The sequence below is a fragment of the Sardina pilchardus genome, chromosome 14, assembly GCF_963854185.1.
Source record: "Sardina pilchardus chromosome 14, fSarPil1.1, whole genome shotgun sequence".
NCBI lineage: Eukaryota > Metazoa > Chordata > Actinopteri > Clupeiformes > Clupeidae > Sardina > Sardina pilchardus.
This window is the reverse complement of record NC_085007.1, coordinates 17,242,239-17,260,934: the sequence shown is the minus strand read 5'-3', so window position 1 is coordinate 17,260,934 and position 18,696 is coordinate 17,242,239. Positions and strand designations below refer to the sequence as shown.

The following is an 18,696-nucleotide window of genomic DNA, read 5'->3' as shown; positions in this document are numbered from 1 at the left end:
GAACAACCCCTCCATCTGTTGCCTCCAGCATTTACTGGTAAACCAACCCAGGGCTGTTGTTGTGATTTGGGAGATGAGCTGGAATACCAGGAAAAGGGTAGTAGCCTACAGTGCTTTTTGTGAAGAACTAGACTGGACTGAATTATTCCAGTCTTCCAGTTACCAATCTTTGCATTTTTGAGGCATCCAAATGGTTCACTTACAATAAAATACAATAATGGCCAAGTTGTTCTGGGATGACACACATTTCTCTCAGTTGCCCACAGCATGACTTCTGGCTATCCACATCAGGCCCTTTACCATAACCCAATATTTTTAGTGCTGATGTTATTTTTGTATTATATTATATGCATGATAGTATAAGATAAACATGTAGTGATGATGAAATAGAAAATGTAGAACAGATGGTTGATGCATTTCATTTTTAGATGCACAGAGTTACTGCTATTGTCACTAACCCAGCTTAACCCAGATGATTATGTTAATTGGGAATAGTGAGGTCTGTATGGAAAGGGGTAATTTCTGAAGATCTGAATTTTACTTTAATAGTATTCCCTTTGGTAACTTGCGATTCCAGTTGCCTTCTAATTCATGCTTATTAGCAGTTAAGCCTAAAATTAGTTGGGTATGTGGAGCATAAGACGTGCTGCATAACTCAGTTGAGTTATTGACTTTATAATTAAATCCCTTTATTACAAAGCAGTCAGATAAGAACTTCAATATATCACTTGAATGCCTTACATACATTAAAGAATAGTTCAACACAGTGCATGCCTTTAGATAAAGTTTCTGATGAGTAAAAATATGTAAAAATAAGAAAGTTTCTCTTTAATAAATTTTTATCAAATACTTAAACCATTCTATAAATCATGTCATTTTCTTCTTATCTGAGCCTATCTTTAACAGAGGAGCTAACACATTCTGACTTTCATAAGATGAAAACTTAATGTTCTGTTGCAGCCTTAAACCTGATGGTCAGATTACCAGTTTATAAGTCAACCAAGTAACAAGGAAACACAGAACTGAAGAATTTTCCCACAGAAATCTTGTATGAATGAATTGTGACAATGACTTGACTTCTTGATCTGACTTGTCTTGACTTGATCTGAATTCCAACGACTTCTCGATAAGACTTCTTGGCACAGTCACGTTCGTCCACACATGAGCAAAATAACAGAGATAACATAATCTCAAAAATCTGTAGTGTCTTTGCATGCCATTATTAGCTACTGTACTGCGCATTACTGTCCCATGTTAGCATGAGGCGTCACAGTGGGCTTAGAAGGCGAAGGACTGCGTCTCCTAAGTGGTGGGATTGCAGGAAGGACTTGCATGTTCCGTAGGGGTTCTCCGACAGCCGCGGGCGGCAGGGAGCAGAGGGACTGGCTCTGAGGGAGTCCCACTTTGTGCTTGGAGGCGTTTGGAGGAGGCAGGCTGACCAAGCCCCGGCCTAGGGAGCCGAGAGGCAGGGATTTGGACTTCTTCACTCCCTGAGATACCTGGTCAGGTGGAAGGGAGACTGAACGAAACATAGGTTATTTTCATACCGTTATTCTTTTTTTTTTCATCAAAGGCCGATTTGAATTTCATTTTTAAAAGCTGTTTTAATGTACAAGGATAATCAGCTAATGATGTTACATGATGTGATTGCTAACAGATGACCTCTGCAATAGTCTCTGTACAGTATCCTGAGGTGTACAGTGGAGGACAGTGTACACAATGTACTAGTAGCTTGACTTGTAATTGACCTATGGATGTGTGTGATCCCTTTTTTTTCACTTTAAGCAAACAAGCAGTACTTACATCGGTGAGTACAGTGGTCGCGTATAGGTGCCAGGCTGTTGCGTGCTAGGCCAGAGTCCCTCATCCGCAGGCCATTCAGAGGTAGTAGGTGTGTGTTTGGAACTGTAAGCAACATCAGTAGAAAGGGAAGAAAGGGTTCAGAGATGGAGACTGAAAACGTGTTTTTTTTATTTCTCATTACCAGGCCACCATCTGGAGCCTGCAAACTTCCACTATTGGTACTGTATTACAGCATTCTGGTATTATTGTCATCTCTTGAGAAGCAGAAGTGCAAATGGGCATTTATCACAGGATGTGGTTTTGGTGTATCCACTGTTTTGGTATGAGATGGGGCAACTGAACAGTTTGTTAACTGAGCTATAGGCTGCTCAGACCACCCTAATCAAAATGATCTGAACTATGCAGATCTTTGTATCTGTACACAGAAAATATATGGAATCTGGTGTCAAAAAGTCCAATAGATGTTGGAGAAAGCAAATTTAAAATGTACAAAACATCAGACTGTGTTGGTGTTCAACCGTATATTTCACAGTGGATATACGGCCTTAGCCCTTGCTGATGTTGTTGAACTTGCCTTTGACTGTCTTGATAACCAATAATTGATATCATTGTTGTGTTCACACTGCAGGGCAACTTTCAGAGTTACTTCTACACAGTTGTCTGGAGTTAACAGAAAGCTACTGTATGTGTTATATCGCTATAGAGAAGCAGTGAGATCACAGGAGGGAATGTTTGTTGACATAAGTGACAACCACACAAACACTTCAGACGAAATGTTTTCAGTAAGAGGTGCTAGCAGTCAACCACTATTACTAGTCAACAGCAATGTTTCACACCAAATATAACCACTGCTTTCAACTGGGTACTTTTATCTGAAGTACTCAAAAGGTCACCTCAGTACAATACTGAGTGAGTACTTTGAGTAATAACCTCTTTGTAATCATCATGAATCTGATTAGTAACACAGTAATTTAGTTAGTCTCAATAACTAACAGATTACAGCTATAATTTGTAATATAAATGGCATGAAATATGCTGTTCAAGCTAATCATGTTGTCTAAATCACTTCGGGCATTCACTGGGTCTGTCATATTTACCTTGCTCATTTTTTTGAATGTATGGGGTTTGTTTTGGACAGAGCACATCTAAGGGGCCTGACGTTTCGTGATGAGGTCGATCAAGCAGTCTCTCAGACGGTGATGATACCCAAGCCTTGTGAGTCAGGACTTGACTGGACTCCGTCTTCCAGGTCTGGCCTACCAATTTCTGGCTCTTGGCTCTGCTGTCAAACAGGTCATGTTCACTTTTGCTCTTCTGAGACCGGTGGGCAAGGTGGCTGATCACTTGGCCGCCCGAATTCCTTTGGACCATAAACTGCGTGCTGGCCAACAGTGAGTTTCCCATTGTGATTGGTGGAAGACTCTGTGTGCGGATGGGTGGAAGTCCCTTGATTTCCTTTAAGGTGTGGTCCTCCAGAATCCCCAGCTTTTGTGGTTCACACGACCTCTTCCTCAACGCCAGTCCATCTTCTCGTGAGTCTTTCCCTGACGAATCCGACAGGCAGTCAAACATGGTGATGATATCATCCACCTCAGACATCTCCTCCGACTGGTGTCGATCATGGTTTGGTACTTTCTGTAGTGCTGCATGAAGCTCCTTCTTCTTCTTACAAGAAAAGATGTTGTTGAGCATGCGGAACTTGCCCTCTTTTTTGCTGGCCATATCATTATTCTGGGAATGTAGCTGTCGGGTCGACTCTAACCTGTAAAACAATCATATTTCAGTTAGGTGTGTTTGTATATATTGTAAATATATTAACCAGCAGCATAGTGCATGGCATGGTGCATTACAGATGACACTATGATTCCATTGCCATTATACTGTACGTTCCAGAATGTATATGTTTTCCCCCTCTACTGTACTCATGGTGTAGAGATTACATTTGCCATGAATGGTGCTGGCATTAGGTTGTTCGCTTCATGGTGCCACCAGCAATTCTGTTGCAAAAACAATGGAGTTCAGTCTTTGATGAACTGCAAAGTCCCAATAAAATCACTTTACATTCAGTGTGAGTAGATATTTAGAAAATTATAAATCCTTAAATTATCCTTCCTTTTCACATTTTCACTCAGTTAAGTTTACGTGTGCTGTTTTAAAAGGGTTTATTCTACCGTGCTAAAAAGGGTTTAATCTACTGTGTTAACAATAATAATATAACATATGCAACAGCAACATTGTTCAGTAGCTGTAATGTTGCATCGGATCTCTGCAGTCTGAGGAAGTGAAACTTTCATATGTAAAAATAAACCTGGTGTAGCCCACGACGGACTCCCTGGGGTCAGAGGAGAAGACAACATTATAACATAGCTGCAAGCAACAATGTGGGGCTTTCGTGAGGCTTGGTCTGAAGACCACATATGGCAAATATTGTGACTGTGGACGCCTGTGTCGACACTTTTTAAAAAAAATTAAATCCAATATGGCTGAAATCCCACATGGTGGAAACTGAAGTCGTAGGGTGTGTTGGACTCTGTTGTGTTGAAGAATTTGAACGGTATGTAATATCAAAGATCCTTCATTACTGACAAGATAGAGCAACATAATGCATCTCTATGGAAGCAAAATTCAAACAGTTCCTGTCTGCTTAAAGAGGCGTGTCGCAAAGTCGTCATAGTGGGATATCGATCTCTGTCAGATTGGCAAGCAGTTTAGTTCGAATGTAACGTCACTTTCTAGGTCTGCTAGGTCCCTTTGCGAAAACAGAATGCGGATATGTTCGAACGTTTGCGCCTCTCGCTCCGCTTTAACCCTCTCTGGTAATATTCTAAGCGACTCCAACTTTGACCCTTTGCTGGGGCGGTGGTTGGTGGAGCACTTTAAATATGCACTCATGAAACTTGGTGAAATGAATCAAGGAACTGCCTCCAAACAGTGTGCCAGATTTTTCCACTTTTACCATACAGTTCTGGGAGCTACCACAGACTCCAATTTCAAAGAAAAAAGACAAATAATAGTAAGAAAAGGTAGGTACACACTGGAGGCCTTCACAGATTCATTGCTAGGCCCCTAATAAGAAACCTTTAATATACTCTGAGGGGGTGAGGGAACTTAAGGGAACTATTTTAGTTGAAGTGAAACTGGATGCTGAGTTGCTCGATACCAAAATAAAAAACCTGCAAAGGACAGCATTTACAATTCCAAACTCCAAATAGAAACTACAGTACGTGCACCTCCTGATCATAGCACACAACAGCTAACAGTTCCCCCACATTATGCATCAAAGTTTATGATCATACACACAGGGCGATGAATGGAAAATCAACAACAACAACAACAACAACAACAGGGCAGTAAACAAACAAACAATCCAACAAAACCCCCGTCTGTCCTACCTGTTCTCAGTGGAGAGAAGTTTGATGCATGCCGTGTGGCCGCAGTACATGGCGTAGGTGAGTGGTGTGTTCTCGTTGATGTCTCTGGGCTCTGGCTCAACACCCAGCTGCAGTAGGGCCTGCACACACTCCACTTTGCCTGCTGCTGCTGCCCAGTGCAAGGGGGTTCTGGCGTGTGCACACACAGAAGGACACACACATCTTATTTGTGGCCCTGGAGGACATACTTCTGCTATATTAATGGGCTGATATGTGTCTTCAAATCACCTTCGAAAGTGATTTGATGGAATAGATGCAGGGCAGCCGTGGTGTACTGGTTAGCGCATCGGGCTTGTAACCGGAGGGTTGCCGGTTCGATCCCCGACCAGTCCACCACGGCTGAAGTGCCCTTGAGCAAGGCACCTAACCCCTCACTGCTCCCCGAGCGCCGCTGGTTGGGCAGGCAGCTCACTGCTCTGGGTTGTGTGATTCACCTCACTGTGTGTTCACTGTGTGCTGTGTGTTCACTAATTCGGTTAAATTGGGTTAAATGCAGAGAACTGAATTTCCCTCACGGGATCAAAAAAGTATATATTCTATTCTATTCTTTAGATATCAAATGTGTACTGAGGCCATTCACAACGAGTATTTACAGTAGGTGTCAAATCACTATCAGACAGCAAATTTCTAATGTCAAAGCACAATGTTAGTCACTTTGAGTTTGGTCATATGAAGGACAGATGCATTATGTGTCTTTCCCACCAGCTGTCCAGAATATACATCATGGAGCTCTGCATTCAGGGTATGAACACACAGTAAAAAATTGTCCCCAGCACGACACTGACAACTATCACCAAAAAACACCAGCTTTTGCATACCTTTTAGGTAGAATAGCTGCTACTGTATAGGAGGTGAAAACACTCTCACTGCATCTTTTCTACATATTCTTGTCCTCATAATATCTTTTTCTTTATTATTCCAAGCGCTGCTCTTGTTTTCTGTAAATGTTTATTTTCCTGTATTTTGCTTGTACACAAAGTCATAATTTCTGCTATGAGCGCTTAACTAAACATACAGTACATACTGTATACCATTAACACATTTACTTGTTCAGTAAGTTTGTGCGTCAATCAAGAGAGTGTTTGAGGCCCATCGGCAAAACGCCGCGATGTAAGTGCGACACACTTGTTTCACTTTACTTTCCCATACGTTGCAGTTCACATGTTATGAAAGATGAAGATGGGTATGACACTCTAGCCACAGGACGTGCTTGCACCACTGCAGCATGCTTACACCACATGTACCTGTGAGATTAGAACGAGCTACAAGTCATCTAAAACTTGATCAAGGGAAGTTCCTGCTTGTGAGAAGCAAAATCCAGAAACAAATCGTATGCAAAATGGGTCTTACGGGTCTTATTTGATTATTGAAATGAGTAAACCGACTGCAGATTTTTAGTGGTTAAACATTGAAATTTAGAGGCGCAAAAAATTGTTTATCTCAATTTATCTCAAAATAAACACGAACATTAAGGACAAAATATGTTTTTGTGCTGTCAGAATGAATTTTTCATGATCAGAAGTGTTATCAATCAAGTGTTACCACAGCCTTTCACACAGTTCTCTTGGTATTGGCAAACTGTAATATCCTCAGGTAGTGAGTGTGCTTTTGACAAACTACAGAGGAATGTGCATTTCACAACCACCACATTATCTGATATTGCGATTTGCTGTCAGATAGAAGAGAGTTTTTTCCACACAAAAAAAATTCTCTCACAGCACGTACCGCTCATCAACATCCAGTGCTTGCAGGTTGGTCTCAGGAACACGCGCAAGCTCATAGATGATGTCGCTGAAGCCAGCCGCTGCAGCAATGTGAACGCAGGTTTTGCCGTTCTCATCGTCGTAGTTGATCACAGAAGGGCCGAGATGGTGATCAAGGATCAGAGAGCACATGTATCTGCTGCCACTCTGCCAGATAAAAAACACAGCACACATTGCGGTTTCACACAGGAGCATTTCTCCACTAGTAAAACCACTGCTTTTCCTGTTTCAACATTTTCAAGTGTCTTGATATGAAATGTGTTAGAAATAACCTCAAGGCAGTTCTCAGTATAAGCATCCCTTTGATTGCCAGTTGGACTTAACTGATAAAACCAGCTTGCAACACATTAGCAATTCAGCAGTTTGCACGCCATACACATTACTAAATCTCACCTTCAGTTGACCCTAAAGGCATATTTGTTTTGTAATCAAACACCGAAAGGTTTCCAGAGAAGTATCCTTGTCAACATGTCCTATCAAAATACCTTAACATGCCAACACCTCCTTTACTGTACTTCCAAGGAGTAAATAGAATGGAAGACAAACAAAAGTTCAACCACAAGCCAGCATGTTACTGTATTGTCAGGAAATGTGTTGTGTTGTGTGGAAGTAGTTCAGAATGGAAAAGGAAAAGGTTCAGATGCAAACAGTACATCTTTGATTAATTTACAGAAATATATTCATATGCATAATATTTTTCAATTTGATATCAGACAAGCTGTAGTTTGATTGTGGTGATTTGATTTATTTTATTACTCAATAAAACAAATATTAAACTAATTCTCACTTAACTATCTTTGCATCTGAACTCTTCATATTGGCTATTGGTGTGTAGGGGCCAACTAAGATAACACGGAACCAAAGAGGCCACTGTATTATGACTTTACAAAGACTCCCCACCTTCAGAAAGTGATAAGTAAAGGGGAGTCCCCATCTCAGCCACCTGCATCCCTCACAAATACAGTTAATAAAGGGATACCCCCTAGACCATAGAAATTACACAGCTTTTTTTTGTGGGGCGGATGGGAATTCTTATATTAATAAGTAATTACAGCTTATTGTAGTAAGTACATTTCACAAACACTCGCGTTCATGACCTCCAGAGACTTTCAAACACCAGAAATGTATGCCACTAGCAACTGACTAAGAATTGATTCTCATCAAGCGACGTCACCATTTGTGAGCAAATCGTTATAACCAAGAAGTAAGTAACATTATACCCAAATAATGGTTCAGCAGATCTCTTCTGAAGAAAAATATAAGAAAAAGATTCAAACAGGGAAAAAACATAAATAAAAGAAAAGATACTCTAAGGTTGAGATACAGAAAAGGAGATACAATAGGCCAAAACGCAGTTTAAGGACTGAAGAATGACAGTGCTCACTGTGTTTCGAGAGGGATTAAGGCTATGGTAATTCTACAATATGGCAATTCAGGACAAAAAAAAGAGATGTACAGATCTGACAAAACCAATTCTGCCCTGGCAGAAGAGTTGAACTAGTTCTACTGTATCTAAGATTTGACTCCCATGATTTTAACGACGACAAAGTCCTCATGCTATGGAAAGAATCTGTAATTGTTCCAGTGGCCAAGGTTCCGTGGCTCTGGCCCTTCTCTAATGAAAGGTTTTGAGCATATTGTGAAGAGGAGTCTATTGTCTATGACACAGGGCATGACCGATCAGACCCGCTCCAATTCACATAGCAACCAAGCTAAGGAGACGAGGATGCTGCAGCAACATTCACTAGGCACCTGGAAGGCAAGAGGACACATATGCACGGCACGCTTGTGTTTTGCTGACTTTTCATCAGCTTTCAAGTGCATGCAGACTCAGTCTGCGCTTTATTGCTACTGCACGAGAGGCGTCAGGCGTGCTCTCTCGGAGGAGGGGCGGGACTGTCGAGCTCTATTGGCATCGTTCAAATGACTCCGTATGCTTGGATAATCCTCAAACCAATAAGACCGATCCACATAGACGATCCGGTGCATCTTTTGGATAAGCTAGTTTGTGATTGGAGCCAAAGGTTCTGGCAGGGAACAGAGGAGATAGATGTGCAGGTTTCCAGCCTGAGCTGCCAGGCGAAATCCAAATTCGCTGGCAGGTCAGGCAGGGTTCACCCCAGTCTATTATGTCCCCTCTGTTATTTGAACTCTACACCAATGACTGGCAGACTCCTACAGGACCACGAGATGGGCCATGGACCAGTCTCTGATGATTTTATTACATTATAGCTCAATGTCTTTAAGACAAAAGAGATGCATACAGACTTCCGCCATAACTTTTCTACCGCTGTACCAACTCTTATAAATGGCACGAGTAAGCCAATGGAAGTGCTCGGGCACCATCTTAGATGATAAATTGACCTTTGATGCCAATGCTGACTCCATCTGCAAAAAGTCCAATCAGAGACTCTTTTTTTCTGAGGAAGTTGAAGGGATCCAGCATTGACAAATCACTTATTGAAATGTTTTACACATTAGTTATTGCATCAGTTTTAGCTTTTGATATGATCTGCCAATTTGGCAACCTGAGAATGATAAACAAACTCTGCCAGATCACAATCTCAACTTGCATCTGTTTATCATTGCTTATTTTTACATTCACACTACATCCATGTGTATGTGATTTTACATTTGGAGTAGGGCAGTTATTGGGCAGCTATTTTCCTATTCAAGTGAATGGGGGAGGCATACAGGAAAGGGCAGAATATGTGTATACAACTGCCATATTAGTGTTATAATTATTAAACTATCCCCATGCAGCTCTGTGAAGGATTCTTTGAGTGCTGTGTCTCCTCAGTAGAGAGTGCTAAAGCTAAATGGAAATGTGCTATGGTTCCGAGGAGAATTGAGCCAGTGAGAGCAAATGAGAATGCTACACAGTCATTGAAGAGAGAGAGAAGGAGAGTGCTGCGTTGGGTCAAATAAAACTGCTCACAAAAAGTAAGGAAACTTGACTTTGGCCCATTATATCTCCCCTTTAGTAATACCAACCAGTAAAGTGTTTCATATCATTTTTACTCTGTACGTGCCAGAGTCGCCAACAGAACCAGGTTGGCTGACTTAACAGATCCTTATCAAGGAATGGAATGCCATCCCCACAGCAGAATGTAGCCAGGTTGGTGACCAGCATGAGAATAATGTGCCAAGCTGTTGTGGCTGCATATGGATCCTCTACACGCTACTGAGGACCCTAAAGCCCAACGCCCACCAGACACGTACGCGGCGCACCGGCGCACCGCGCCACGAAAAAATATTGGAACTCCATTGTTTTCAATGGAGCAAAGCCCACTGGAAACGTCTGCCGCGCAGCAGCCGTACAGAGATAGAAACCTATTCTAAAATCCTGCGCGTCCTTAGCAACCAACGTGACTTCCCTAGCAACCAACCTAGTAACCACTTTATATGAACTGCTCACAAAAAGTAAGGAAACTTGACTTTGGCCCATTATATCTCCCTTTTAGTAATACCAACCAGTAAAGTGTTTCATATCATTTTTATCGATGATTTGTCACCTTTACAATGAGGTATAGCTTGTAAGCATAGGGCAATCATGGAATGAGCAACACAAGCAAACGTGTAAGTAGTGCCAACGCAAAAAGTGCCAAAATGGCCTGTTATGCTGTTGGAATTCACCTTTGTTACTTCAAGCATTGACGATTGCACTCTCCCACAGAAATGAGGAAAACAAAACATGTTAGGCATACATTTGTTCATTTTATACTCAGTGTCAGGGTCCTCAGTAGCGTGTAGAGGATCCATATGCAGCCACAACAGCTTGGCACCTTCTTCTCATGCTGGTCACCAACCTGGCTACATTCTGCTGTGGGATGGCATTCCATTCCTCGATAAGGATCTGTTGTAAGGCAGCCAACCTGGTTTTGTTGGTGACTCTGGCACGTACAGCATGCCCAAGCTGATCCCACAAGTGTTCACGGCAGGCCATTAGATCCTCTCCACTCCCAAATTCTGGAGGTACTCTCTGATGATCCCAGCTCTATGGGGGCGAGCGTTGTCATCCTGGAGGATGGCATTTGGTCCCATATTCTGGAGATATGGAATTGCCACTGGCTCCAGAATCTCTTCCCGGTATCTAACTGCATGATGATTGCCTTCAATGATAATGGCTGCATATGGATCCTCTACACGCTACTGAGGACCCTGACACTGAGTATAAAATGAACAAATGTATGCCTAACATGTTTTGTTTTCCTCATTTCTGTGGAAGAGTGCAATCGTCAATGCTTGAAGTAACAAAGGTGAATTCCAATAGCATAACAGGCCATTTTGGCACATTTTTCGTTGGCACTACTTACACGTTTGCTTGTGTTGCTCATCCCATGATTGCCCTATGCTTACAAGCTATACCTCATTGTAAAGGTGACAAATCAACGATAAAAATGATATGAAACACTTTACTGGTTGGTATTACCAAAGGGGAGATATAATAGGCCAAAGTCAAGTTTCCTTACTTTTTGTGAGCGGTTTATAAAGATTAAAATTGGGTGCTCTTCGGAATGGACATAAATGAAATTGAAAAAACCACGACTGTCCTGTATAAAGAAACGTTGTGCTGTGTTTAAGGCAGTCAAAAGTCCGAGGCACAGAGTCATGTTCATACAGTATGTCTCTTGTAGCCCCTGCTGCTCATGTTGAATAGGCTGTAATGACACAGCAGAGGTGTGAGAGGAGAGGTGTTAGAGGAGAGGCGCACCTGCACTGCCCAGTGGAGGGCTGTCTTGAAGTCTTTGTCCACTAGGGTGGGGTCGGCCCCTTTCTGCAGCAGGGCTTGCACGTGCTCCGGACGGTTGTGGAAGGAGGCCCAGTGAAGAGCAGTCATTCCCTATATACCACGACAAAACAATGGCACATGAATACGAGGCACAGGGCATCACTGTGCCCTAAAATGATCCATTAAGTGGCACCAGGTAACAAAATGTCTGTTATATTTGTGCAAGGAATGATGAACATTGTTTATGAAGCTGTCCACTAATATTGGCCGCAATATCTTTGGTATCAGTTTTGAACTTGATATACTGTAGGCCTTCAAGTAGAATTTGAGATCAAGAAGTATTCCTAAAGTTTTCATATTTGTCCCTAGTGATGATTTAGAGACACTGTTCTCTATGTGTGTTTATATGGATCCTTTACCTCATTGTCTTGATGATTGATTTCACACAGTGTTGACTGTTGCAACAGCACAGCCATAAGTCTGTAAAAAAACAGATAGCTGGTATTGGTATAATACAAAGGATGTCATGCGCCATATATGGTATACATCTCAATCAAGCTTTTGGCCTCTTCTTATCATTTTACTGACAAAGTGATTTTACAAGTGCAGACATAGGCTACATTCATGCACATACACATGCAAGCATAGATAGATGTCCAGGTTTCCAGCCTAAACTGCTGGGTGAAATCCAAATTCACCGGCAGGTAAGGCAGGGTTCACCCAGCCTAGTCTAGGCTAACAATTAACTTGATTTGCAAAACCAAATGTTAGGCTACCTATAGCCTACAGTATAGTAGGCTACCAAAGGCAACATTGATCTGCCATGCACCTCTGATGTTTTTAGTAGGCCCCATGTGGATTTTTAATGTGAAAATGAGTGTAACCCTGGTGCTGAGTGTGTTAAACATTGACCCCACCCTTAGCCTACCTACCTAGATAGAAACCGGTTACTTTGTGTAAATATAGCCTACCTGTGTTTACTGACATTTTTTACAACGACCTGTCTTGCGCGTTTGTTAAAGAGTCGACTCTTCCAATTAGTCAAACGAGAGAGATTGGGACGGACCAGCTGCTCATCTTGTGCAGATCAAAGGTCTCTGGTCGTCATGGGGACCATAAACGTGTCCCTGGAGATGGAGAGAGCCTCCCGAAGGAGCCGAACCTGCTGTCCTAGCTGCACAGAGCTACAGTAAGTGCTCATTAATGGAAATCAGCGGCCACGGCTGGTTCAGTGCTGACACAACAGATTCACCGTAGCATTCTCTCCACCACGTCTTTGTTGTGTTCATGATTTGAGTGCACTTATAGGGCAAGCTACGTGTGCTTTCTTGAATGTGCGTTTTCTGCAAAATTGAATGTTTATGTAGGCCTAATAGGTATAGGCCTACATGTAACTTCAGTTTTCTCAGTCGTTTTGGTGCATTTCTCGAATCATGATAATGCACATGCAGCCTACATTTCTAAAAAAAAATTAGGCTAGTGAAAACTGCACCGCATAGCCTAGTGGATAACCTGTAAAAGCCTGATGCCTGATTGGTCAAGAACAGAAATTGTTTTGAGTTGTGAGTGACAGTTCTGTAAGTATTTTCTAATGAACAATCCACAAGGCAGCACTATTTTTTTTATTTCAAAACTAAGATACAGTTTTGTGTGTAGAGGGGTTGATCGCAAGACAGTGGATGTCTTTTTGTTTCTGTTGGCAGACATTGTGACAGTAATGTTTACAGCACTGTGCACATGAAAAATGGATATAGTCATGACAACTAGTTCAACACATTTACATGTAAGCAGTGCCGGTTCAGACCTCCATGGGGCCCTAGGCAAAATCCTTCTAAGGGGCCCTCCTTACTACCTGAACTCTGAGGGCCAAAATATAGCCATTAAAAAAATCAAAAAATAAAATAAAATAATAATAATAAAATATATATATGTATACTGTATATATATATATATATATATATATGTAATGTATATTATGTGACATAACAGTGCTCCTAATACAATCATCCCAAAACAGAAATTACCAAATATAATGTTTTTCCCCATAAAGGACCTTCACAGCAAATGTAAATATACTGTAATGTATAGGCAATAAAACTACAGTTTTGATACTCAGAAATTTGTGGTTTGACACGTGAAGTTATGCAGTTCTTTTTTGTAAGGGTCTAGACCGTTCTTCACCTGTGTGTCTGCAGTAGGCTACGAGCTAAAGACATAGCTACTGAACTGGCTCCCCTGATTCCCTTCAATATTCTTTCAAACCTAGACTATTTTAAACAATAATTGTAATACTTCATATGTCTAATTTAGTATATGTATCTATTGCCCATGCGGCACAGCGAATCAAAGTTAGTAGGCCTAAAGGCTACTTTCCATTTTGCATACGTTCAGTTGTAGGGTATCTAAACCAACTAAAGCTCGACTAAAATATTGTAAACCCATTTATTTAAAATGTATAGTATGGGAAGAGTGAAATCACAGATTCGTTTCGACCTGTTCTCGCATGTGTCTGCTGAAAAACTGTTTCATCCCGAGCTGCACGTAGGCTAATTATGAGCGCATTTAAAGAAACGGGTTTTTTTCTTCTTCTTGTAGCCAGTCGCCGCATTCAAAAACGGAACATGGGATTATATATTATCACAACTTTGCCATGACTGGGAAAGGCTGGCAAGCAAGCCGCAGACAGATTCGCTTCAGATTCAGGGGATTCACTTCCTTGTGTGGTCGACCTACTGTAAGCTACCGGTAGGTCAGCAACACGCGCTGGAGAGATGTGTGTAGACATCAAACCATGAGACGAACGCAAGTTTACCCGACTGCTGTTCCTGCTTCTCATTCTCGTTTAGTTTCTTCTTTTTTCGGATTCACCTTCATCTTCTTGTAATGTAGCTTATATGAAACACTGTCGCTGTGTCTGCATATGCCTACCTGTCTGTCACTAACTTGGCTCAAGGGAAGACAGAGGAGGGAGGCTTCATTTACTTGCCGGGCCCTACGCAACTTGCGTAGTGTGCGTATAGGGAGAACCGGCTCTGCATGTAGGCCTAGGCCTAGCCTAATGACAGCAGGCTACTGATGAAATAAGGCCAATTTGTTTTAGGACTCTAAGATTATTCAGCAGGGAACCAGTACCTATAGTGCATTACATTAGCCACTGAAAATGAAAAATGGGGAGTAACTGCTTCAATTATGTGCAAGTGATAAAACGATGGAGTTTGAACAGTTTTGAGAATTACCATTCTGATCTGAAATGTGCCAAAGCATGACAAAAACTGTAGGCCTACCGTAATTTCCCGACTATTAGCCGCGGCTTTTATGTTGATTTTGCTAAATTTCTTCAGCTATGAGGTTAATATAGGGGGGCAGTTAATATGGTGTTAATATGGTTTTGTTTCTTTTATCTTGCATAAAACACTGTCCTGCGGCTTATACACAATGCGGCTTATATGCGGGGAAATTACTGTAATTCCGGTGATCATAAAACAAAGCATTTTCGGCAATGCATCTTTATGTTTTCATTTAATGCTTTCATACCTGAAGTCGATTTCAGCTGTAGCTGCGTGAAGGGGCAAACGTCCATTTTTATCTGGAATGTTTTGTTTGGCCCCATTGCGCAGAAGGCAAACACAGCCTTCAAGCCAGCCCTTTGGGAAGAAGAAAATTACAGCATGGTGAAAAAGAGATGTTGGTGGTAGCAGGACTACTTTTGGGTTTACCATAGGTGAATGAATTTTAAATGCATTTGTACATGGTAAAGATATCATAACCACTACATTTACACATCAACACATTTGTTATCAATGCCTTTACCAGATAGGTGGCCAAGGACAGGGAGGTCCTCCCACAGGCATCCTGAGTGTTAATGGAGGCTCCCATCTTCAGAAGCAGCTTCACTGTGTCCACCTGCCTCCCTGACACCGCATGCATCAGTGGAGTTGAGCCTGGGCAATGCAAAAGACAAATACTGTATGGTAAACTTTTTCATTCATTCATTTATTCAATTCAATTCAATTAATTCATTAATTCATTCATTCATTCAACCTTTATTGTTCTTGGTGGTTCATTGAGGATAGTCCTCATTTTCAGTGAAGCCGAGATTACAGTTACAATGAAATAACAAAAGATGTAGTATAATAATGTCAGTAAAAACAAATAAATAAATACAATAAACAAAATAAAAAAAGATAATAAGATAACCTAGCCTACATAAAATTATAGAGGAGGAAGGGAGAATAAAATATATCAAACATTTACTTAAAACAGGTACAATTTGACATACTGTAGGAAGGTTTGTAATTACAGATTTGAATTGGTTATAAAGTAGAGAGTTCATTTTTATATTACATGGAAGATTATTCCAAGATGTAGGGAGTAGGGACACCATAATAAAAGGCCAGTTCTATTTTCAACATTTGAACCGTTTGGAGCACTTTGACCAATAAAAAATAAATGAGTAAACTGCCTTATTTGACAGCCACTGCCAGAACAAGAGAAATCTGGACCTTTTGCTTGATTGAATGGTGTCCCCTTATGGTAGACATGTTCGTGTTATGGGTAAAACTTGATCCATCGGCCAAAGTAACATATTTAATCCCATGATTTCTCCATTTCTCAGTAGATATCAGCAATAGTCTATATTTTTATCATTGGAAGTAAAAGCTTAAAGAAGCAAATATCAGCTGTAGTTCACTATAGAAAATGAAAACAAGTGTCTTTTTTTTTTAGCTTGGTATAACCGATCCATTCGCTTGAGTAACTCTTGTGTTATCTCAGCGTAAACTAAGTTTAGAGCAGCGGTTCCTAACCTTTTTGGCAGGTGACCCTATTTCGATGTCACAAAACATTGGCAACCCCATTCCTTCACAACGTCTCTGTTGTAACACCCAGCCGAGAGTGCTACAGTGACAGTTTTCACAAATGTGTAAATCTGGATTATGTTAAATGCTACTCATGCTATTGACCTCGCCAAATGTATAGTATAGTACCTTCTCCATCACAACACTCCAGAATCGAAGGATCTTCTCGGATTGTTGCTGTGAGTGTGTTGACATCCCCACTGGCAGCTGCCTGGAACACTATGTTCAGGTCAACTTCATCAGTAGAATCTGAGAAAGAAAGAAAGATAGACAGATAGATTTTAGATAAATAGAAAGATAGCGATAGATAGATAGATAGATGTGAATGAATATTGTAACATAAATAAATAAATACTTTTAAAGGCCAGTCATTTCATAGATCCAGGGTACTGTGCATCCTAATAAAGTTCCTTTGGCCTTTGGAATTAAAATAGCACCACATCATCACATACCCTTCACCATACCTAAAGATTGACATGAGTACTTTCCATAAGATCATCTCTCAATGCAAATCAAACCGGCTAGGCTAACTGAAATAAAACTCTAGCTCTGCCTGCCTCTATCGGAATTTAACATAGGGATATGTATACTTATGCCCCCTGTATTTTAAGGAAGAACATTTCTTATGAGCACAACTGGCAGATAAATGCTTTATTTATCCCAAGGGAAATAGAAAGTTGAAGTTTAGGATTGTTGAAGTAGAAACCCTAAAAATACACAATGTTTTGGGCTAGACATGCAAAAAGCTTTTTGTGGTGACTCTCGCTTCTGCAGTACATTGAGCTCATCTGCCATCCACTTCCTCTGTGTGATAACCTGTATGAGCCAGAAGGCCTCTCTCTCTCCTTCCCCCTTCTATTACAGGGGTCACAGGCCTCCCTTCTCAAACAGCTTCCTGCAAAGACTTATTTCTCTTTTCTAAAAATGGGTTACCAGCTACTAAGTGTTCCCAGAAGAATCGCAGAATAGCTGCCCCTTTTTTGTCACGGCCTATGGTGACTTGGTGTCTGTTGTAGTGTTTTGTTTATCAGCCTTTTCTCAAATGACAGCAATGTTAGCATAGCTCCCTGTGCCACCTCAAGTGCTTCTCTTGTGTTTACTGCGGAACATAATGGGATTCCAGTTGAGTAATTTTCCCCCTGTACGGTCGTCATTACATGTGAATGCTCTCAGCCATGATTGCAGATGCACCTGCCTGGTGAGGTCCATGCTGCTTTCAGCGGACAGGTAATTTATTCAAGCTAGGGCCAAAGCCGACGTGAATGCTGACAGCTAAGACCTGCACCCAACACATCGCCTCTCAGATAGTGCATCCAGTAATCCTCCACTTTGTCGCCAGGTGATGGTATATTCTGAAGCCAAGTGTGAGGAGCCGAGGATTTCCATGGCAACAATGGGCAGCTTCTACCGCCCTCTCACCTCCTCCTCCCCAACAGACACAAATGCTCAGACACACACACACACACACACACACACACACACACACACACACGCACACACTCACATGCAGACACACATCAATATACACAGTCCAAACACACACATTTCCCTTGTTCAGTGTTGACTCTTCATTAGTTTATGACTGCATCTGATCCTTGCTTACCTTTCTGCGGATCAAACACGGACGAGGAGCTGAATTCCATGGTCGATCAGCACATTGTTCGCCGCAGCTCTCAGCTCACAGACAGAGAGAGGGAGTGGGAGAGAGGGGGAGACGCGTGAGAGATCGGCGCCTCAGCAGAGGCACCAAAGAACCCCCGACGAAGACATGGCTCTCGCCTCACTTGTCTTCTCTTCTCTTCTCTTCTCTTCTCTCTCCTGCGCCCCTACCCCTTACCTCGCTTATGAGTCTAACGTGCCAGGAAAATCAGCAGGCATTCTCTCTGTCAGAACAAGAACGAGGGACTGTAAGAGCAAAGAGAGAGAGAGAGATAGAGAGAGAGAGAGAGAGATTGACACAGCTGGGCGAATGAAAGAAAGGCGGCAGTAAATAAACAGAAGACAGGTTTAGGGTTCAGTCCTCTTTGGCTTCGGCTCTCCGTTTCAGCACTGTCAACGTACTGAGATTTATACATATAAAAAAAGGCAGTCAAAGATGGAGATTCCCAGCC

The 18,696-nt window shown here is 41.6% G+C and overlaps 1 protein-coding gene across 1 annotated transcript; it reads right to left on the bottom strand.

Annotated features, from left to right (window-relative positions):
- Positions 1 to 684: 684 nt before the first annotated feature.
- Positions 685 to 18,228, bottom strand: ankrd55 (ankyrin repeat domain 55). The gene is made up of 11 exons (XM_062554874.1): positions 18,189 to 18,228; positions 16,715 to 16,834; positions 15,540 to 15,670; positions 15,264 to 15,373; positions 12,149 to 12,209; positions 11,712 to 11,840; positions 6,960 to 7,144; positions 5,196 to 5,363; positions 2,901 to 3,565; positions 1,804 to 1,905; positions 685 to 1,519 (listed from the first exon to the last, which is right to left on the bottom strand). The coding sequence occupies exons 1-11, from the start codon at positions 18,226 to 18,228 to the stop codon at positions 1,242 to 1,244; spliced, it is 1,989 nt and encodes a 662-aa protein (XP_062410858.1). The 3' UTR covers positions 685 to 1,241.
- Positions 18,229 to 18,696: the final 468 nt, after the last annotated feature.